Source organism: Colletotrichum aenigma (genome assembly GCF_013390185.1).
Source record: "Colletotrichum aenigma strain Cg56 chromosome Unknown KSG_Cg56_contig03, whole genome shotgun sequence".
Lineage (NCBI taxonomy): Eukaryota > Fungi > Ascomycota > Sordariomycetes > Glomerellales > Glomerellaceae > Colletotrichum > Colletotrichum aenigma.
This window is the reverse complement of record NW_023500909.1, coordinates 6,761,597-6,782,970: the sequence shown is the minus strand read 5'-3', so window position 1 is coordinate 6,782,970 and position 21,374 is coordinate 6,761,597. Positions and strand designations below refer to the sequence as shown.

Genomic DNA, 21,374 nt, shown 5'->3' with positions numbered 1-21,374 from the left:
CACCATGGAGAAAGATCAGGACACTCACCCAAACGGGAGCAAGACGCTCACAGCCCAGTGCTACTGCAAAGCCATCCACTTCACAATCACCGTCCCGGACTCGTCCCTCCCGCTCAAAGTCCATTTATGCCACTGCAGCATCTGCCGCTACACCCACGGCACACTCTGCATTTTCCACGCACCACTCCCATCCGGCGTCGCCCCGTCATTCATCTCACCGTCCTCGCTCTCGGCCCTGACCGCCTACCGCCACGCCTCTGCGGCAAGCACGCGCTACTTCTGCAGCACCTGCAGCTGCCACATTGGAGATCAAGGCATTGAAGACGACGACTGGGTCATTTCTGCATCCATCTTCGACGCCAACAAGGACGACGTTCCCGCGGTATGGGATATTAGGCAGCATGTCAACACGCACCCGGCGCTGGGAGGGGGGCTCTACGACTGGCTCCCAAGTATTGCTGGCAAGGAGTTGAAAGTCTGGAATCCGAAGCCAGATACGAAGCTCAAACTTCGCAGACCTGAAGTTGGAGACGACGGCAAGGAAGTGCTTCGAGCTCAATGCCACTGCGGAGGGGTGTCTTTCACCGTCTCAAGACCATCAGCCGGCGTCGAATCGTACAAGGACTGGATCTCGCCCACGGAACCGAACAAATGGGTGGCTGGAACAGACACTTGCGGTGACTGCAGGCTCCAGACAGGCGCCCACATCACCGGCTGGGCGTTCGTACCCCAATCGTGCATCACGCCCCAGATCCCAGAGGACCTCACACTCGGGACCTCGAAGATGTTCCAGTCGACGGAGAAGGTGTCTCGTTCCTTTTGCGGAGTCTGTGGCGCCTCGGTACTGGCCTTCTACAGCGGACCAGAACGCGCTCTGGTCGATGGTGACAGACTCTTCAACGTCGCCGTGGGGCTGTTTCGGGCTCCGGAGGGCGTTCTAGCGCAGGACTGGTTGACTTGGAGAACTGTCAAGGTCGGTTGGGCAGAGAATGGGAAGCAGTATGACTCCGCGCTGGTAGAGGCATTGGCCGAAGGTACCGCGAAATGGGGCGAAATGCACGGAGACAAGGGGAAGATTCTGGAGATGTATCCTTGACATTGTTTATCGCCACTAAAGACTGAACGAGGTTCTTGCAAAGGTTCACCTGGCGCTTTTCTTTCCTTCGATACATGAGATCCGCTTTCTTTGAGACTTCAATGACAAAGCTCAGGCAAGCTGGGCATAGGTCTGTAGGATTCTTTCTCTCTCCCGCTCAAGGAATTCATCAAAAGTAGTCATAGTAATACCCCAACTTCGAGTGTTTTCCTCATCCGCGAACTGGTCCATGTCGCGAGCGGCCAGCTGCCCAGCAATGAAAGGATTCCCAGCCTTCTGGGAGTCGATCTCCTCTTCCGTCAAGAAGACCGCCCGTATGTCCTTTCCACTGGTCTTGGACAGCTTCGCCATGATCTCATCCACCGTCAGCATCTCCGATGACAGGGGAATTTCCTGGCGATTGAATCTCGTAGGATCGCGATAGGCTGCCAGAGCAAACCTCCCAATGTCATAGGGGTCCAGAGTCGGTATTTTGGAGGTCGGTTTGAAAGCATTTGCGAATCTTCCCTTGTTAATCAAGTCCGGAAAAGGGGCAGCCTGGGGAAGGAGGTAGTTCGATGAGAAGCTTCCCGGCCGCAAGATGGTCCAGTACTCGAAGCCAGCCTCTCGAACCGTCTTCTCGATGGACTGCTTCGAATGGAGAACCATGGAAACAAAGCTGCCTGGGTCACAGTGCTCCAACTTCTCGGGTGCCTGAACGGCGAAACCGCTGCTGTAGATGAAGTGGACGGCGCCGGTCTCTTTGGCAGCTGTCATGATTCGCTTCGCGGTGCGGAGCTCCCAGGTGTGGTCGATGAAGTCGGGCATCAGGTTGAGAAAGGCGCCGTTGACGTTCTTCATCGCCTCCTTGAGGGGCACATCATCGTCGTAGCCGCCTTTGGTGAGACGTGCGCCGAGATCTGCGAGGGCTCTGGCGGCTGGCGAGTCGGGATCACGAACGAGGGCATGGACGGCGATGTTGGCTTTGAGGAGGTTATGAGCAACTGCGCCGCCGACTGTTCCTGTTGCACCGCTGACGAAGATGGTTTGTTGAGACATGATGATAGTGTCTATTGACGTGGACGTGGATTGAGTGTGACTCTCGGATGCCCAGGTAGCTTTGATGAAACTGGACGATCTGTTTCCGTCATCGTAGTTTTACCAAAGTTCTATATACCACATTTCAGAGATCAGTTCTTGTCATCTCACGTGGTCGATATCCAGCTTACATACCCTTGGCGGCTTTGCGCCGAAGGGACTTATGTTGTCGGCCACGACGGGCGACCGACAGGATGATCCGCGGAGCCACGCCGCGGAGAACATATTGTAGGAGGCCGCCTATTTTTTCTGTGCTGGATCAGTCATTTTTCCTATAGAAATATACTCTACTTTAATATCGCCATGTTTGCTGTGTATTTTTGTTATTGCTACTGCTGTTATTGTCGTTGACTTCTTCGTCGTCCATCACCGTCGTCATTAGTGGTCGTCACTACCGTTATCGCCGCCGCCGCCATTGTCATTATCACGTACTACTTCTAATACTATACTTAACGGTGTAGATTCCATGTCACCGAATACAACCATCAAGTTGAAATGTACGGGTTGCCGGGAAGAAGTTGGTGCGGGGTGACAAAGAAGTCGGTCGAAGGATGAAGGATGAAAGTCTTGGTGGTGGAAAATGATGGCGGAATCCCGCCAGATGACTAAGTTGGCGGACAAACAGCACAAAGATGACCTGCTCAGCGCTTCTTCAGCGCTGCAAATCCCCTGAAGCACCCCATCTCCCTGCCTGCAGCATCGCCGCCCACATTCAGCTGCATCTCTACCATTTACCCTTCACACTGACATTGCGAATCTTATTCATTCAAGGTTTCGAAATATCAGACGAGAAATCTCCGCATATCAGACTGTCAAATGTCAAACTCATTCTTCGAGCGGGCCAACCCGCCTCCGCGGCGGAAAACATGCGTAGCTTGCACGAAAGCCAAGCGACGATGCGACCACGGCCAACCCTCGTGCTTGCGTTGTTCGCGGCGGAAAATCGACTGCGTGTATCCAAGTCCGCCTTCCGCCAGATCGAAGTCATCGGCAGCACACCATACTCCGCAGAGCTTTGGATCACCTCTGCCGGAAAGCGACCCGACTCCCGCCGCTGCGACCCCTGTTCCCGCCATTCTGGACGCTTGTACGGATAATTCTCTTGTGTCGTGGTCACAGGGCCCACACCTTCTTCCGCTGGATCTAGAGGACTTGGAAGATGTCAACTTCGATGTTGGGTTCGAGGATTTGATCAATACCGACGCTCTCTTAGATGGAGCATTATCCCTGCCGATGGCACTTACACCCAAGCCCGACCAAATGTTGGTGCCCTCTCGCCACCACCCGCAAACCTCTCTGGAGGAGATGATAGCAAGCCGGATCCAGTATGCTCTCGACGTCATCAAGAAAGTGCCTTCCTCTATGGTGTCTGAAAACCAGACCCCATGGTCACATCCCTACTTATACAAAGCCTACATGCCAAGGGAGATGCAAGGTATGTTGCTTCGCGAGTAGTCATGGAGCCCTACCAACAATATAATCGCCAGATGCACAGGCGTGCTGTGCTTTATATGCTGCGAAGAACCACTACAACGCCGCCATGATCCTGCGTACTATTCAAGCCAGGGCACATGAGGTCCTCGCCGCCCCGCCGCCCAAAGGCAGGCTTGAGGCCCTCGCGCGCCTGCATGCTATGCTCCTTTACCAAATCATCCGCATCTTCGATGGCGACATTCCCATGCGGGCTTCAGCCCAGCAAAGCCTCACGGCCCTCGAGCCCGCGATGCTCGCCCTGCTTCCTTTCGTCAAATGGGAATCATCTCAAGCAACGACAGGTCCAGCAGAGGACCAGTCGTTCTGTCCCACCAAGGAGTCCTGGCAAGAATGGATCTGGCAGGAGTCAGCTCATCGCACGATCTTCTTCACGTGCTTCTTTCTCATCACACACCAGATGCTGATAGGGAGAGAACCGCCCAATGGGTGTTCGGACAGGTACATCTTCTGCCAGTCATGGACCATGTCAGCTCACCTCTGGGGCGCCCCGAATGTTGTCGACTTTGCCATTGCTTGGAGAGAGAAGAAGCACTTTGTGATTAATCAACAGTCCTTCAATGAGGCGTTGAGGGATGCTTCCGCGGATGATGTTGACTTGTTTGGCAGGATGCTACTGGTAGGAGCTCTCGGCATAGATGATACGAGGCTGTGGTTCTATAATCGAGGCGGTACACTGTGATAGAAATGCATTTGAGTTAACCTCCACGGAATCTTGACTTTGGGAAAGCAAAGTAGACTATATCCTGTTCTTATGTTGGCGCCACTTGAGGTACGTAGTCCCTCAAGAAACACCCACCTCTACCATATGTAATTGAATGCCACTCGGCAGGGAGGCTTGGGCGAGGGCAGGTGATCCAGCAAGCCCACGGAGACTTACACAGCAGTCGAGGACAGTCGTTTACATCAAATGGAAAGGAAGATGGAATGCAAGTCTCGTTCTTCTCGTAAAGCTAGCTAATTGTCTCTCCCTGGGCTTTCCTGAGCACTTTGTGTTTGTCACGCATACTCAACGATCAAAATCAAAAGACCAATCAATCTTTCCCAAGATCTTCTGTCGGTGGTATGCAAACCGAACCCTCAATGTCCCTCGCTCACCACTTCTCAAAGATCTTCGCGTGGGCATCTTGCTGGCCGGGGCTGGGAATGCATCGGAGTTCATCCAGGCCGGGCTGATCCTGATCCTCGCACCGAACGAGCTTGAATTGCTCGATACGACCTCCATGCTTATTGACCGAGGTAGTAGCGAGCTTAACTTGGTAGAGGCCATCGTAGCGAAAGCCGACCTTGGGGGCATACTTGAAGAGCATTTGCTTGCCCTTTCCGGCGGCAGCGCGGATGACTCGGACCATGTTTCCAGTAGCAAGACTGGCGACAAGGGCCTTGGTGCCCATAGTTCGGTCGGGAACCTTCTCAACATCTTGGTGCTTTTCGGAGCCCGAGCCGGAATACCAGACGACGTCGCCATTGTCAATGTCCGTAGAGTCCGAGGTTGGCGAGATCACAATACTGTAGGCGCCGCGGGTGATATTGCCGTGGATGCCGGCCTGGGATTGTCCATGGGCGCCATGGAACACAGCAGAAAGCTGGCGGGGATACTAGGCCCCGACCTCGAGACCGTTGTGTCCGTACTTCTTGGATTGGCGACGCGAGTGCTTGTAGTCCGGATTGAAGCGGATATTAATGCCAATTATGGTCAGGCCGTGCATGATGCCGTCAACTCCCCAGATAGGATGGTTGGCGGGGGGACGTGGAATGTTGTCAGTGAAGGTGATGACGGAAGTGGTCTTGGGAATCTCATCGTGGGTCTCCTCATTGACGGTCTTCTCATCGACGATTCTTTTAGCACGAACGCTGTCATCGATCCACTGACGGAGACTGAGAGCACGAGACTTGTCACCGGCGGTGAAGAGACGCTGCTTCTCGGGGGACTCTCCGTCGGAAATGGAGAGGAGGCGAGCGGCCAAGTCTCCATGGCGCTTAGCCTGGATGGCGGTGATGCTCATGTCGTAGTAATCCTGGCAATCCTCCAAGTAGTTGAAGAAGTCGTAGATCTCCCTCTTGAGCAGGATGACGGAAGGATTGTCAGTGGACTTGTTGATTCGGGACATCATGCCGATGCGGGCGATGGTGTTCTTGAGTTTGAACAGGTAGGTGGACAGCTCGTTCTTTCCGCCGGGACCGGGAACCTTGGGGCCGCCGGAGGTACCACCACCAGCGCCGGTACCGCCGATAAGCTTCGAGGCAGATGGGGCCATTTTTGGATCTCAGACTGTTGCTTCGAGGGTCTTCGGGGCGTTGCTGAAGCGTCGTCAATCGCTGTTCTATCCCCCTTGTCAGTAAAGTTCTTTGGAGGCAGAAAGAAACGTAAATATCCACTCACTAGACAGTAGCCGATTGGTTGTGATGAAAGAAATGTTTTCCCTCAAGTCGGAAGTGCTTGTTGACCAAATCACAAAAGTTGGAGTTTGTGTGAGGTTGTGATAGCTGTGAAGCAGGAGAAAAGCCCGAAAGAAAGTTCAGGAGGGAAGGAATTTCCAAAGGTGTTGAGGGCAGAGACCAGGCCGCGAGGCACCAACTAGGGCTCAACCGCTTTAGGCTATTGTTTTGAGGCACAAAAAGGGAGGTCCTGATTATGTCGTCGGGGCTGTGATACCATGAACACTCGGACCCGGAGCGGAGTTGTGGGTCCAAAGCACCGGCGAAGGCGAGATGGACTCGGGGTGGACTCGGGGACGAGGCAGTTACATGCACAAAGGCGATTATGCTTCTTGGGAAGACTGAATTTATGAGGCACGGTTCAGTTTATTATGATGTGAGATATTAATCGTTCAACCAGGTATGCATTGCCGTTGAAGTCGTCAAGACAACACCACACTATTCGGGTGTAATTACACAATAAAATCGCACTTCATCTTAGTCATTTCCACCACAACCATGTGTGAACCCCCCAGCGGCGAATTGAGCTTTATTATTGCCAAAGCATCGCGCTCTGACCCAGATAGGAGTGTTAAAGTCGGCCTTCCACTCATTGCCGTCATCGTCCGGCTCGTCGAAATATTCAAACCTCCACATCGACAGGCCACCACCGATGCAGTCCTTAGCCTCCTTCATCAGCGTCTTCTGACCGAAATCATGGCTCGCCCAGCCGTAGCCGTGCATGACATAGCTGCTCCAGTAGCCATGGTACCAGCCCTTGCAGTCGCCGCCGGCCTCCTTGGGGACCGGCCAATGGCGGTTGTCTTTCTGGGGGTTGACCTGGTATGTGTAGTCGCCATGGACGTACTCGCCGCCGAACTTCCAGTTCATGGGGTTTTCCGGGTCGTTGCCGTCGCAGTTGTTGATGACGGCCCACATCTTGTCAAGACACTCCTGCTTGTCGTAGTTGGTGCTCCCCTCGGCGATGGAGAGCAGAAAGCCGGTCTCGTCAGGCGTGCCCTTGTGGTATGTCTTCGCGTAGCTCCACCCAGACTGGCCTGTGGGACGAGTCACACTATCACAGAAGTCCTTGTAGTCCTCGTTGAGTCGGTCGCCTGATGCGTAGGCCTTGGACCCGTCTCCATTATGTTGCCAGCATGTGAACTTGTCCTGCGCCTCGCATGAGGGGGCTTCAATGTCCAGAACGGCAGCACGCGTGTCCACGAGAGTCTGTAAAGCGAAGGAAGCGATGGTGTAGTGACCCAGCTCATTGGGGTGGAAGTTCTTGCCGACCCAGTCCGGCAGTCCGATGGACGGGGGCTGGATCTCGTCGTCCGTGTCTCCGGGGCATCCCGGAGGCGAGGGGTTTCGGCGGTCCAGTTTGTGCTTGACCTCGGCGCCAGGATTTGCCGAGTTGAATAGAAGTGAGTTGTATAGTTCAGTTTCAAGGTTGCGACGGGCGACTTCAGCTAGGGCAGCCCGCCTGGTCTCGGCCAGAGGTCCATACTCTTCCCACCTGCGTTTGAGGTCTACGTCGTCGTCGCTGACGCTGGTGTCGGGCTTGAAGAATTGCAGGTCGGGCTGCTCAGGGTCGGGGTAATCGCCTGATCCGTCCGGATCGCACATCTGGCCCTGAACACCGTCGTACACCCACGGGTCCCAGTTTGAGAAGCCGATCTTCCACTTATAGTCAGAATTGCTGGAGGTCTCTTCAACGACAGTCCTGATGATATTGTTGATCTGAACCACAAAGTCGTTGAAGGTGTTGCGGCGCTCAATGGTCAGGCCCGAATTGCCCGGCCAGAGCGTGGCATACGCCCAGGGCTGGTTTTGGCAGTCTTCCGTCTCGGTGTTGAAGAATTGAGCGTAGCCATTGTAGATGACGACGCCGTCGTCGTTCATCTTCTCATCCAGAGCCGCCATCAACTGCTTCATGTTGCCTTTGAGGATGGACTCCATGTTTGATTGGGCGATCGCGATGACGCTGTCGCAGGAAGAGTCGCCGCTGGGCACCAAGACGCACTTCTCGATCAGCTTGGCGAGGCAAAGGTCGTTGCCTCCGGCTGTCAACATGACCAAGTCCAGATCGCCTTCGAGAGCCTTGATCTGGTTGTAGATGCCGCCCGTTCTGTCGCCGCTGCATCCCACAAATTGGAAGTTCTCGACGCTGGGGCCTAGGGCGTCATTGACGATCATCGGCCAGGCTGTGTCGTAGCGGGAGCAGTACCAATTGGTGTTCTCCGGGTCGTCTAAGATGGGGTTGCCGAGAGGCTTGCCTGAACCTATGCCCGCCGTGTAACTATCGCCTACGGCGGCCCACCGCTTGATCCAGCCATAGTCGCTGGGGCTGTCATCGCGCTTGCCAAGGCTACGTTTCTTCTGTCTCTTTGGAGCGAGGAAAGATGTTGATGCGTTGCTGGCTTGAGAGAAGGGCACAACATAGGCCTCCACCAGAGCTAGCCCGAAAGCATGGGCAACCAAGAGGAGCGCGATCCGCATGGCTGTAGTAAAGAAGCACGTACAAGCGAGGAGGCAGAGCAAAAGTGAGCGGGTGTCTCTGCAGTCAGGGCTTGGAACGAGTAAAACGATGTTTGAAAAGAGTGAGGTAGAGTCACAGGTGATCTCAGAAACAGAATGCCTAAAGGACGGGAGTCGCGCGAGGGCGCGAGGGCGGCTATGGAAGTGAACTCCCAAACTTGAGCTACGGCAGGCTGCGAGAGGGATAGGTACGGGAAATGGAAAACCAACTTCACATTCACAGTATCAGTCCAAGCAATGTTATCCAGACCTGATGCCGGTGATATTCCGACCGGAACGTCGGGGGCGGGTCGGCGGTCGTGGTTCGGGACTTTGGTATCCCTCCTCCCGAAGGATCCCAAAGCCAGGATCTGTGTGATGGTTCATCTCGGCGCTTTGCCACCACAATCATTCGAACTCATGGCTATCTGGCTGCCTAATGCAACACCGACCACATTATGTCGACTGCCGTTGCGCGTGATGTTCTTGGCGTTGAAGAATGCGCCGCCCGCTCGTTGGCCGCTCGAGCCGAGGAGAGCACTTCGGGCCGCGCCCCGGTCGCCGGCACATCATTATGGCATCGGCTTACCTCCATCTTGTCGTTTACGCATTGCCGTAGGAAGCTAGGGCTGACCGGAAAGCCACAATTCTTAATTTTATCCGTAGTCAGGCACCGATCATAGGATTGTGCACCCACGTGGTGTCTAGCCGGGATCAAAAGCATGCCCCAAGGATAGGTGTGCCAATTCGGCCATCACACCACGTTAACGAAAGGGTCTTTTGTAAGGGTTCACCACAACTGCGGTGGAAATCCCAAAACAAGCCTTGGCGCTTACCTCAGATAAGCTTCTGTGGGGGATTCTTAATATGCAGGTCCGTCGACCAAGGTTATGGGCAACAGTACCGATACAAGCTCGCATTCAAATGTCGAGCAGGGGTAGGATCCTACAAGCCGCGAGCATGACCACCTGCCCCTGGAATCACCAACAGCTCACGACAAAGATAGGGAAATTTGATGGATACCTGGCAGTTTCTGGCGACAAGAGCACTTTCTGATGCGTACCATGGAATGATCTTAATCCTTGCCCAAGTTGAGAGCACCGGCGAGAACCCCTTTCCCCCGTTCCTCTCTCTCTTCGATTCAACCAGATTCCGCCATCTACGTCCTTCTCTTCTCTCCTGCAAACGAAGAAAGCGAATGCCACTCTTTTGTCCTACTTCGTCAACCATGGCTTTGAGTTGCTCCCTTCGACGGCTCGCCCTAGCGTGCTTGGTCTTGGCTCCAGGTATCGCCCAAGCCATCATTGACAGAAATCATACGGCAGCCATGGCCAGACAAGTGCGTTTCCATAGAACTGGAAAGTTAGCCAAAAGACAGGATGAAGGTGACGATGACTACGTATGCACTGCCACCAAAGGCTGCGATATTGGCTGCTGCGGGCCCTTGTAAGTCGACCCTCAACTACCCCTCACTGAGCGAGTATCGAATCTCCTCTGCCCTCAAACAAGCTGGACTGACACACATGCCCGCAGAGATGAGGAGGGAAATGGAGTTTGCGGCCTGGGCCCAGACTTCTGCGGCGACGGGTGCACATCGACGTGCCACTACAAGTCTGAGTGCGATCCGGGCTGGGGCATCGAGTGGTCCAACGCCACTGCCTGCCCCTTGAACGTATGTTGCAGTAAGTATGGCTTCTGTGGCACCGATCCCGGATTCTGCGGCGGTGAGGTCGTGTCCTCGCCGCAGTGTGATATCGCGGCCGGCAGCTCCAATGGCCGTACCATCGGCTACTATGAGGGATGGAACTCGCAACGCTCCTGCGGCACGATGACCCCAGAAGAGATTCCCAAGGGTTATTATACTCACTTGTTCTACTCATTCTCGCTGATCAATCCGGAGACCTTCCGTCTGGAACCCATGGACGACACCACGGGCAGCCTATACGGCTCTGTCTCCACCCTGAAAACAACGCAACCTGAGCTGCAGGTCTGGCTCGCCATCGGCGGGTGGGCCATGAACGACCCGGGCGCGTGGCGGACGACCTTTTCGGATTTGGCCGCGAGCGAGAGTGCTCAGGATGAGTTCTTTGAGAGCTTGGTCACCTTCATGTCCACCTATAACTATGATGGTGTCGACATCGACTGGGAATACCCTGTGGCCGAAGACCGTGGTGGTATAGAAGCCGACTTTGACAACTTTGTCAACTTCATCTCACGTCTGCGCAACCGCTTGAATAACCTGGGCACGCCAAAGGGCTTGTCCATGACGCTACCTGCGTCATACTGGTACCTTAAAGGCTTCGACATTATCAACTTGGAGCCCCATGTCGACTTCTTCAACGTCATGACTTATGACATTCACGGTGTCTGGGACTCAACCATTGAATCTTTGGGTCCTTACGCCCACGCTCACACCAACTTGACCGAGATTGAGGAGGCTCTCAAGCTTCTCTGGCGAAACAATATCAACCCGAGCCGTGTCAACCTTGGTCTCGGCTTCTACGGCCGCTCCTTCACCATGAAGGACCCGAGCTGCATGGCCGCGGGATGTGAGTTCTCAGAAGGTGGCAACGGCGGAGCTTGCACTGGGACTGCTGGCGTCTTGTCTGCCCATGAAATCATGCAGATCATCGAGGACGGCGCGACCATGACTTTAGACCCCGTGGCTGGCGTGCAAATTGTCACCTGGGACTCGAATCAGTGGGTCTCATGGGATGATACCGAGACACTGAAAATGAAAGTGGACTACGCCAACCAAAGATGTCTGGGAGGCGTCATGATCTGGGCCGTCGATCTTGACGATGGCACTCTGATCAAAAGCCTGTCGGAAACTGGCAGGGAGACAACCATCATACTCGACGACCCTCCGGCGATCTCGGCCTGCTTCGGGACCACGTTGGAGGACATCTCCGGCAACGTCACGGATGCGAGTAGCTAGGCGTCTGGGCTGGGAGGTCAACCGGCGTGCTCTTTTTGCGTCCTGTAGTCTACCCTCAGTCAAAGCTGTTGACATCTTCAATTGATTCTGTTCATCCCTACTTAATATTCTATTCGAAATGGACGTGTCCTCAAGGTGCCTCTGTGTTGTCACATGAATGATTGTGAATGCCATCAGGCCTTGTAATATGATTCAACGACACTTGTTTCGCGTGTTGAAGATCTGAACAGATTGACGTGGAAAGAAAGATTGGTAGTCAATCTACGAAGCTTAAGTATATACACTAATGCCATTCGGCAACCGACCATGATCACAAGCACCCCGAGCCGCCAGAGGGACCAGACTGGCTGGTTTTGTACACCTTCTTGAAATTGGTTAAGGAATTGAGAAGGTCGAGTTTGGTTCCTTCAACGTTGGCGTACATGGTGTTCAAGGCGGCGATGTCCAAGCTGCTGGGCGCTAAGTTGATGGGGATTCTGCTGCCGTCCGGCTTCATCAAGATAGCATCTCGATTGTCGTTCTCAGGTGTGGATTGGCCATTTGAGTTGCCTCCGGCACCCGAGGGGTAGATCATGATAGACTGCCAGTCGACGTCGTTCTCGCCGTGGCCGTTAGAGTGCGGGGTGCCGACTCCTGGCATAGGCAGGTATTCACTGGCGCTGAACCCGTTATTCTTGGCAATTTGCCAATTACTGCACAACTGTTGGATTGTAATATCTCGAAATCCGCCTCCACCGGTCTGGAGGCGAAGACCACCATTCGCAGCCGTGTAGTAGTCCTTGAGGTTGTCACAGTTCCAGCCTCCCGGGTTGTTGGGGCCGAAGACTTCGCCACCGTCGGCGCCAGCAACACCCGCCCAGAACTTGGGATTTTGGTGTTCGTGATAAAGTCCCCAGGCATGACCAAGTTCGTGAGCAAAGTTGCCAACGACATCCAGCATGCCGATGTCAGTGCTGTCGCTGAGAAACATTTGTGGGCCAACCCCCCCGATCGTGCTGCTGGGGAACCCAACGGTGGTGGCCAGGACACCCTCGCGGTAATGCACCGTCAGGACTTCAGTGGCCTCGGATGTGCACACGTTGTCGTTGACCTCCTCGATTCTGAAGTTGCTGTCCAGTCCTTTGGAGATCCAGATTTTGCGCGCATCCTTCAGAAATTTCTTCAGCGTGCTCTTTTGCGCCGCTGTCGTTTCCTTCGCGAAGCAGTAGCGAATCACGCGGTTGGGCCACGGCCTTTGCGACGTCGATGATTGGTCTCTGGTAACATAATAGTACCGTTTGTCCAGCATGGAGCTATTGCTTCTGCTGACGAGCCCCGGTTGCCAGATGGAACTTCCAGCCAGCACATGGCTGCCAAACAGGAGGCAGAAAAGAGATAAAACGAGCGTAAGGGGCACCATTGTTTCCGTGAAGAGGAAAAAAATCCGTTTGAAAGAGAGACTGATGTGACGACGGTGTCAAGACAAGATATTGCACAGAAAGCAGACGAAGGGGAGGCCAGGTGAGGTAAAGTGAGCTGGCGGCAGCTTGTGTGTCGACCCGGAGACGTTCGTCCGATGGATTCACCTGCTTGCTTGTTCACACAACCCCTGCTGACTGCAGCCTCGACGCCCCGGGCCATCATCGCGTTTAAAGCCCGCTCTTCTCCGCGTAATCTCCATAGCGGCCGGCTCTATCGGTCAAGGGGGTCCCGGTCTTGTACCGGTACATGCCCCGCTTCCCACCCACCTTCCCGGCTCCTTCGCCGGAGATATCGCCAAGTCTATACCGTCGTAAGATTCCTCATCCTTTGGGACAAAACATTCTCTGCAGAAGCGCAGAATTGCACATCAGGCACACACGATGCAGATGTTCAATAGTTCCATATTGCACATCCGATTGCTGAAAATTCGGCCCTTCCGAATCCTACAACGCGCCAGAGGCTTGAGATTAATGTTACTTTCAGTATGGATGTGAAGGACCACCATCTGGAGATACGCGGCAACATCGTTCACGAAAAGAACTTTTGTCACTAGATGGTGCCTCGAAGCTCTTGCAGATGTTCGAACTGATACCCGTGTCGTCCCGCCGAACTCAAAGTTCTCTGGTGTGTTCTCTGGCGACCGGACAACTCAATTCTGTTCACTCTTTCACCGACGGCTGGCTGCGTTCACTCTTTTAGCTTCACGGTCGACATGAATACGCCATCCAACATGATACCGAGCCTCAGAGTTCGGGCAGCTGCCGCTTTGGCCATCGCCGTGGGCTATCAGCATGCCCTCGCCCAAGACACATCGCCATCCGGCGCCACAATGGACGGAATAGCCTGGGACTGCAGCGGTTGGCACACCGTCGTCTCTGGCGACACATGCTATTCCATTGAGCAGCAGTACGGCATCACAGAGGCCGAATTTCTTGCGTGGAACCCGGCCGTGTCTAGCGACTGCGGTACCAACTTCTGGCCCGACTACTCATACTGCGTCAGGGTCGGAGCCCCGGGCCCGACAATGGAAGGCATCGCAAGCAACTGTGATGCCTGGCACACCGTCGTATCAGGAGACTCGTGCTACAGCATAGAGCAGGAGTACAGCGTTACGGCTGATCAGTTCTTCGAGTGGAATCCTGCTGTATCGACTGACTGCGCCACCAACTTCTGGCCAGACTACAGCTACTGTGTCGGCATCAACGAAAACCAAGACTCCACGACCAGCAGTGCCTCCTCGGCAACTGTCACTTCGACTGCCGCTATTACAAGCAGCACAAGGACGAGCGTGAACACCACAACGACTCCGTACTCGACACGCTATCCCGTCACTTCGTTCAATCTCACGGCGCCGTACACAGCTACGGCCCTGCCCCCACAGCGGACTCTGTCTGGTCAACCGAGTTACTGCAATACATGGCACATGGTAGCAGGAGGCCAGACGTGTGAGGATGTTGTCAACTACTACAGCAACAGACTGACGCTCGAGCAACTGTAAGTCTGAATCTTCTAGACGTCTGACTCAAACTGCGACTGACTTAATGCTCTTTGCTTTCAAGCCTCGAGTACAATCCTACTATTGGACAAGATTGCAGCGGCTTGTATACAGGCTGGTACATCTGCGTCGGCATCCAGTCCCAAACCTCTTCGAGGATAGAGTGGTACACGTCTCAGACCAACTTCACCGCGCCGGCGTCTACACCCTATCCTGGCTATGTAGCCACTGCTGTTGCCAACTACACCGCATCTCCGCAGCAGACGGGCATCCCCAGCAGCTGCCAAAACTACTACCAGGCCCAGGCAGACGATACTTGCACGGCCGTTCTCGATGTATACGACTACATCACGGAGGAGCAATTCTTTAGCTGGAACCCGGCCCTCAACGGTGACTGCCTGGGTCTCTGGTCCGGCTACTACTACTGCGTTGCCAACTTTGCGGCCGCGAGCGATGTACCTATGCCTCCCACAGTCACGAGCGGAGCGTCTCCCACGGCAACAGGAACTATTAGCACCTGTGAGAAGTGGTATATCACCCGGGTCAACGACGACTGCGCCACCGTCGCCGCATGGTTCGGCACCTTCTCCGAGTCCGACTTCATCTCCTGGAACCCGAGTGTCGGGTCGTCATGCGCCAACATCCAACAGGACACGTATTACTGCGTAAGTGTTCCAGGAACGGCCACGACGCGCTCCAATGCCGTGACGACAACTGTGCCCGCGAGCATGCCGACTCAGACGGGTATCGTGTCTGGCTGTACTCAATTTTGGCTTGTGTCGCCATCCGACACGTGTGATACCATTATCGAGGACAGCGGCGTTGCCAACGCCACTATCTTTCACGCGTGGAACCCGGCCGTCGGGTCTGATTGTGCTGGCCTGAAGGTAGACTACTACGTTTGTGTCAGTACCAGTGAGTGGGAGACCATCGCCCCCATCAGCACTGTTACTATCTCGGCCGGCCAAACCATTGTACCCAGCACGACGGTTGCCTCAAACTCAGCGTCAGCGTCTGCATCTTCGTCTACGACATCGTCTGCTGGCGCCTCGACGACGACCAGCACTGCCGTGACAACGCCGTCGCCGTTCATGCCGGGTATGGTAGACGGATGTGTCAGGTTCTACTTCCGCGGCAGCGATGCAGCTGCCCTGTACTGCTATGATATCGCTTCATATGCGGGCATCGCCCTCAGCGACTTTTACACATGGAACCCGCAGGTCGGCACCGATTGCACCAACCTGTGGGCTGATACGTGGTATTGCATCGGCCTCTCGGGGTCGACTCCGACGACGATCTCATCGGGTGTGCCTACTCCGGCCTGAACTTCGTCCTAGACAGACTATTAAGGCTCTTATTTTTATGTATATATGCATCGAATCAATTTCATCTTATTGTTACTTGTGCTTAGAAGTTAACCTAACCAACTCCCTTGGGGCGCTTATTTGGCATGAAAGTAATTACCGGGAGACTAACTACTAGAATAAGTAAAGGCTTCGCTCTGATTAATCTCTGGCTTTCAAACATTGATGCCGTACACTAGAATCTACAAAGACGGAGACAGTTGGGTTAGAACATGAGCTATGGGAAGAGTCAAGTTTGCAAACTGCACAAGGGGTCAATTGCCCTGGACTCATTCTAATAGAAGCTGAGACTCCCATGTTAAGCAAGCCCATCTCCGTAAATCTGTTTGAGTCTCCCTTTGTTTCTGAGAAGCAACTGACCATCTTGGAAACATTTTTCACCTCACTCCTAGTAGATCGAGATATTTGACAGCATCTCGTCTAGTTTTTCCACTGAAACTATCAAATAGAGAAGGAAACTTCCAGCCTTCGGGTGAGGTCTATTATTGAATTGAGTAGCTGGTTTTCAGAAGAGCTCTAGAATACGATCAGATAAAACACCGCTTGATTGGGAAACACCCCTGAACTCCTGGTGTAATCCGTCCTTGCATCTGCATACATTTTCAAGACACGAGATGAGCCAATCGTGAGCTTCTTGCCTAGACCTTTCTGGGCTATTAATGGTCGTTTTCAGGGGAGGCTTGGATGAATATGAGTACAATCAAGACCTGTGAAATGAATGAGATCTTGGATGCGTTTAGCTCGTACCTCAACGGTCACCTCAGGTGACATCGCCAATGCAGCTAAAGGTTCTCTTTCAACCGAGTAAGCGAGCCCACTCTCAAATCAAATAATTGCAACCTCCTTCGCAAAGCCATTGACCTTTACTCGCTCAAAAGCTTTAGAGTAGGCGCAGATGTATGCGTCAAGACATGGCTCTTCTTCTGCAGGTCCTAGAGAAGGTTGAAGCTGCAACTTTCAGTCAATTCTTTGCGGATCAACGGGAATAAAGAGACAACATATACTCCACCCAACAAAAAATGGATTGCTATGCAGCCTGATCACACTTGATACTCAAAAAGGGAAACGCAAAGAGAAGACCCATCTTTACGCGACGTCCATTTCGGGAACCTGCAGGAATACCCCCTCATTGTTGGTGCATTGAGACCTTGGCAACGGCTGCCTACAGACAATTTGACAAACAACAGTGCCTGCCACATCGGCACATAGAAGAAAGGGGGTTGCACGGCAGAGAGCTCTTGAAAAGTGTCACCGTTCCTCTCCCTTTGCATTTCCGTGCTTCCTCAATTCTCATCTTTCCGTTTCACCGCAGTCCTCTATCCGACCTGTTTCCCCTGCCGCCACGATGGCGCCCCTCCCGCCACGATGGCAGACTTGTACTACTCGTACAAGGATTCTACGAACTACGTACTTGGGTGGATGCGGTTGAACTGCCGACCGAGCGAGGCTGTACCGGCGGAAGAGAAATTCAAAACCACGGCGGAAATCATCAACGCGGCCAAAAGAGTTCGGAACCTGAAGAAGGAGGTTCCTCAGTCTGTACTTGCATCACTCGCAGATGCCATCAAAACCCGGCAAAATGTCCTTGAGATTGTCAGAGGCTTAGAGGTATCTGCAAACAGCCAAAATGATGCCGACAGCGACCGCACACATGCGGCATTTATCCAACGGTAAGTATCTTTCCCTAGTTTCTCCCCTCCTGGATTCAAATCGGGCGCTTGTGATCTTGCTCCTCTCACTGACAAATGCAGGCTGTCCAATGTTCTCGAGATCCTGATGCCGCTCAGGGCAGCAAACGCGGCGAACCCTGTGCTTTCACCAGATGAGGCCCGCATGATGCAAACCATCAACCGATTTGAGGGATTTGATCTGCTTCAAGATGTTGAGTCAAGCGACTCTGAGAGCAACAGTAGCGGCGGTCCCTTAGAGCCCTCGGCAATTGAGGAACCTGCCGAAGAAGTCTCCGAGAATGAATCTGACAGCCATCGAGAGTTGCTGGGATATGATGGTATTGTCCTTGAGGATGACGACATAGGAGAGTGGATTGAGTTGACGCACTTCATCTACGTAAGAATTTCAAGACGTATCGAATACGCAGTCCATTTGTGCTGACAAAGACCAGGAATGGGACTCCATCTGCAAAGTCGTTAACGACTGCTGGGTCGAAGCAGCTGAGGGCAAGATTCCCATCTTGATGGCTACCTGGGTCTCGAACATGGCCTTTAAACAGGCGGGACAGATTTTCGATCGCAAGATACCCAAAATAGTCAAGACCTATGACGAGCTCGTGGAAAAGTGGATCTACCACAAAGGCAAGGGCATCGATCTCATGTTCGACGACGACGAGGGTCTGCTCGAACAAGGCCGTGGACGTTTCGCCAACCTGAACGGTCTCTGCCACCCGGGCGAAGTGCTGCAGTATCGTCGCACCAAGGGCAAGTACAAGGTTGCTCGCCGCGAAGCTGCCGACCGCAGGGACCCCGTCACCATCATACAACCTCCCTGGGCTTGGTTGCAGGCTCAAGAGAAGGCGGACGTAATTCATGACGACCTCGCCTTTGACATGTTCCAGGAGAACATGCGCTTACTTCTTGAGAACGGCCGCGGCATTGCCGGAGTGGAATCATTCCGAGGGCCCGGCCGGGCATGCGAGCCTTTGCTTATGCTCTGGAAAGAAGCCCTTGATGAGCCCGAGAAACCTCTGTCTGCGAAGCTGGTGTTCGGTCTCGAGATGGTCTTGTCGACCTTCAAGTCTTTCCTCTGGCCAGACGTCATGACGAACAAGACCAACTGTCGCATTGCTGCCTTGAAGTTCGCACAGGATGTCAAGTCGAACTTGGCGCAAACTCTCGATATCTTGCAGAAAGATGCTGGTCCTGAAAAGAGCCGGACCCGACAAGAACACGAAGACCGTCTCATTTCGATGATCGCCAAGATGGACATGTTCTGCCGTGAGAAGCGCTTCGACTTGTACTATCAAGCTCCCTGGATAGCGGGATGCCACATGCTCGAGTTCCACACCCTTGCGATGCACGATGGTGTCTATGTCTGCAGTGTGAGCGGTCACGTTTGCGCAACTCTCCATATGTATAACGCCCTGCGCCAAGTGGGCAACAAAACGATCAAGTCGATCCCCATCCTGGACTTTCTCTGCGAGATATTCAAAGACCGTCTGTTTTTCAGCGCGTTTCCGAAGAAGAAGTTCAGCACGTACTTCCGGAGAGCCCAAGGATGTGGCATCCAGAAAAACAAAGACCTCGTGGGTTGGTATGCCTCTGGACTGGCGCAGCCGTTCACCAAAGACGCCTACCGCAAAAGCCACATGGACACGGAGACCATTTCCCTGTTCCACACCGCGCACATGTGGGACTATACACCCAAGCGTTGGAGTTTCTGGAACGAGATCTTTGGAGATCCCGACAGGAAAGCTTCAGAGAAGGAGGCGAAACGGCTTGAGAGATGGGTCAGCTTGCAGCCCATGAACATCATCATCGAGGGCGTCAAGAACAAAGTTCTACCAGAACTGAAGGGTGAGAAGCCAGTCGCGCGCCTCAATTTCTTCGCCGTTTTCCGTCTCTGTGTCCGCATCATGGAGCGCTTCGCGAAAGACCTTCCCAAGGTCGCGCGTTTGAATGTGAATAAAAGTATGCTTCCACAGGGGGCTGGGCTTGGGTCCCTATATATGGACATCATCTTGGATGACTTTTCGGCGCAATTGGACGATGACTACGCTCGGAAGCACATAGAGGAATTCCCTGGCTTGCTTGAGTGTCGTAGGATTTTTGAGAGCCTGCAGGAGAATCTTGATGTCGCAAGCTACTTGTGGTCTTTCTGAACGCTGGCTTCATTAGCATAACCCCGGAGACATTGATGAATTGAGTCTTTTTCTCGCCTAGAATCGCTGATGGCTTTCATTTCTTTGCCCTCTTACTTTCCAGAATAATGGCACCTGACCTACCTAGCAGATCTGCTGTGCCGCAGAAGCCTTACTTACAACATGTGGTCCGAAGTTGGGCAAGGCAGAATCCAGAGCTCACATGACCATATCATCAGCCGTGAACACGAAAGCCAAGTAAGCCCAGCCACTAAATTTTGTCACTTGTCAGCATTCTTCAATCCTTCCCAGGACTGATGGGGCGGCCCGTCACGTAGGCAGGGCGTAAAGAGCTTAACCGACCAGCTGCAGCGACGTTCATCACGCTTTACCCGCAGGATTTAGTAAAGCTTGGCTATCGAATCATGGGCGATATAATGCGCATCCTCGGCTGATATACCTTAGCATCGCCTCATCTTGCAAGCTTATAAACAGTGATCCACTCTTGCGATACTTTTGGCGATGGAAGAAAGAAGTCCTCCATACTCTCATTCCATAAAGAACTAGCACGCCAAGAAACGGCTATGAGCAGCACTCAGAATAAGGATTACGACCCCTCCATCTTTAGCCAAGACACCATCGTCGGCTCCGACACCGCTTCCGTCCGCCCTCTTATCCGCGATGCCGATGATGCCGGCGCTGGCTCCGCTCCTCTCCGCGGCACTGATCGCCAGCCTGTTGCGACCGACAACTACCACATCGTCTCGACGCGGGTAGTCAAGGAAATCCCCAAGTCCGCCACCAAACCACCCGCAGACCCAAACTCGGCCTTCAGCAAACTCAAGAACATGCTGAAGCCGCCCGTCGTGAAGGCGGTTGAGGCGCTGCCTAGCACTGAGGGCAAGACGTATCATATCGATGAGCAGGGGCGCATCATCGAGACCACGGTTAGAAGAGCAGGTAAGACTCGCGAGTGCCAGACCACGCCGATATGACTACTGACATGGTGTAATGCAGCTGTGCAGAAGGGCATTCTGTCTGCTGGAACTGGCGATGGGGGCGGAGGCAGTTAAAGTGAATTTTGAGATGGGCTTTCGATTTATCAGATACTACCAGTCCATTCCATGACTTTGGGAATGACGATCTATTGACAATACAATGAAAATCCTCTTGCCGACCTCTTTGCCATGCGGGCCAGGAACAGAACTTTGCCGCGCGGGCTCTTGGCCCCTGGTGCCGTCCAGCGAGAATTATATCAAGTTAAATGCGGCCGCAAAGGACAAGAGTTGATTCGCAGTTCTTAATGCAGAACACGTGAGTGAGAACATATATGGCTGGTTGTCGTCAACACCTTAGAGTTACCGAACTTAGGGAAGTGGCTGACAGCCGCTTCCTTTTGTTTGGTTTTGCAGAACCTATTCATGATACGTGTCTCCTTGACTTTCACTGTCATGACTTTTCTCCTTAAGTTTCAACCTGGACCCGAACGATGTAACAGAGCGTACCTAATCACGCCAAGGACCTTCAACATCGAATATCGCATGCGTAAGCAATTTCCTGTCGTCCTTCCTTGCATAACGAATCGAGACACACTGGAAAGAAGATGAAGTGACCTTAACACAATAGTCGACAAGGACCAAGATTCTGAGGACCCGTCGTCTTGTCTGGGAGTGCGACATCCGACTGGCTATTGATCTTCTCAC

General features: G+C 53.5%; 10 protein-coding genes across 10 annotated transcripts; 6 read left to right on the top strand and 4 right to left on the bottom strand.

Annotated features, from left to right (window-relative positions):
- Positions 1-4: 4 nt before the first annotated feature.
- Positions 5-1,096, top strand: CGCA056_v005819 (uncharacterized protein; the record flags this gene model as incomplete). The annotated part of the gene is made up of 1 exon (XM_037321070.1): positions 5-1,096. The coding sequence occupies one exon, from the start codon at positions 5-7 to the stop codon at positions 1,094-1,096; it is 1,092 nt and encodes a 363-aa protein (XP_037182002.1).
- A 111-nt stretch (positions 1,097-1,207) lies between these two features.
- Positions 1,208-2,134, bottom strand: NMRAL1-5 (NmrA-like family domain-containing protein 1; the record flags this gene model as incomplete). The annotated part of the gene is made up of 1 exon (XM_037321069.1): positions 1,208-2,134. One exon carries the CDS (start codon positions 2,132-2,134, stop codon positions 1,208-1,210), a length of 927 nt encoding a protein of 308 aa, XP_037182003.1.
- A 935-nt stretch (positions 2,135-3,069) lies between these two features.
- gsfR2-2 (Transcription factor gsfR2) lies at positions 3,070-4,346 on the top strand (the record flags this gene model as incomplete). The annotated part of the gene is made up of 3 exons (XM_037321068.1): positions 3,070-3,126; positions 3,185-3,608; positions 3,661-4,346. 3 exons carry the CDS (start codon positions 3,070-3,072, stop codon positions 4,344-4,346), a joined length of 1,167 nt encoding a protein of 388 aa, XP_037181359.1.
- A 412-nt stretch (positions 4,347-4,758) lies between these two features.
- Positions 4,759-5,922, bottom strand: ORTH2 (E3 ubiquitin-protein ligase ORTHRUS 2; the record flags this gene model as incomplete). Its single annotated transcript, XM_037321067.1, has 2 exons — positions 4,759-5,211; positions 5,275-5,922. The coding sequence occupies 2 exons, from the start codon at positions 5,920-5,922 to the stop codon at positions 4,759-4,761; spliced, it is 1,101 nt and encodes a 366-aa protein (XP_037181865.1).
- A 658-nt stretch (positions 5,923-6,580) lies between these two features.
- Positions 6,581-8,581, bottom strand: Lipase 1 (Lipase 1; the record flags this gene model as incomplete). The annotated part of the gene is made up of 1 exon (XM_037321066.1): positions 6,581-8,581. One exon carries the CDS (start codon positions 8,579-8,581, stop codon positions 6,581-6,583), a length of 2,001 nt encoding a protein of 666 aa, XP_037181360.1.
- Positions 8,582-9,926: 1,345 nt separating this feature from the next.
- Positions 9,927-11,537, top strand: KTXA-2 (Killer toxin subunits alpha/beta; the record flags this gene model as incomplete). The annotated part of the gene is made up of 2 exons (XM_037321065.1): positions 9,927-10,045; positions 10,133-11,537. 2 exons carry the CDS (start codon positions 9,927-9,929, stop codon positions 11,535-11,537), a joined length of 1,524 nt encoding a protein of 507 aa, XP_037181361.1.
- A 310-nt stretch (positions 11,538-11,847) lies between these two features.
- On the bottom strand, positions 11,848-12,825 carry CGCA056_v005813 (uncharacterized protein; the record flags this gene model as incomplete). Its single annotated transcript, XM_037321064.1, has 1 exon — positions 11,848-12,825. One exon carries the CDS (start codon positions 12,823-12,825, stop codon positions 11,848-11,850), a length of 978 nt encoding a protein of 325 aa, XP_037181362.1.
- An 885-nt stretch (positions 12,826-13,710) lies between these two features.
- On the top strand, positions 13,711-15,818 carry CGCA056_v005812 (LysM domain-containing protein; the record flags this gene model as incomplete). The annotated part of the gene is made up of 2 exons (XM_037321063.1): positions 13,711-14,492; positions 14,558-15,818. 2 exons carry the CDS (start codon positions 13,711-13,713, stop codon positions 15,816-15,818), a joined length of 2,043 nt encoding a protein of 680 aa, XP_037181868.1.
- A 1,404-nt stretch (positions 15,819-17,222) lies between these two features.
- On the top strand, positions 17,223-19,692 carry CGCA056_v005811 (uncharacterized protein; the record flags this gene model as incomplete). Its single annotated transcript, XM_037321062.1, has 3 exons — positions 17,223-17,527; positions 17,609-17,924; positions 17,980-19,692. 3 exons carry the CDS (start codon positions 17,223-17,225, stop codon positions 19,690-19,692), a joined length of 2,334 nt encoding a protein of 777 aa, XP_037181369.1.
- A 563-nt stretch (positions 19,693-20,255) lies between these two features.
- CGCA056_v005810 (uncharacterized protein) lies at positions 20,256-20,744 on the top strand (the record flags this gene model as incomplete). Its single annotated transcript, XM_037321061.1, has 2 exons — positions 20,256-20,631; positions 20,689-20,744. The coding sequence occupies 2 exons, from the start codon at positions 20,256-20,258 to the stop codon at positions 20,742-20,744; spliced, it is 432 nt and encodes a 143-aa protein (XP_037181370.1).
- Positions 20,745-21,374: the final 630 nt, after the last annotated feature.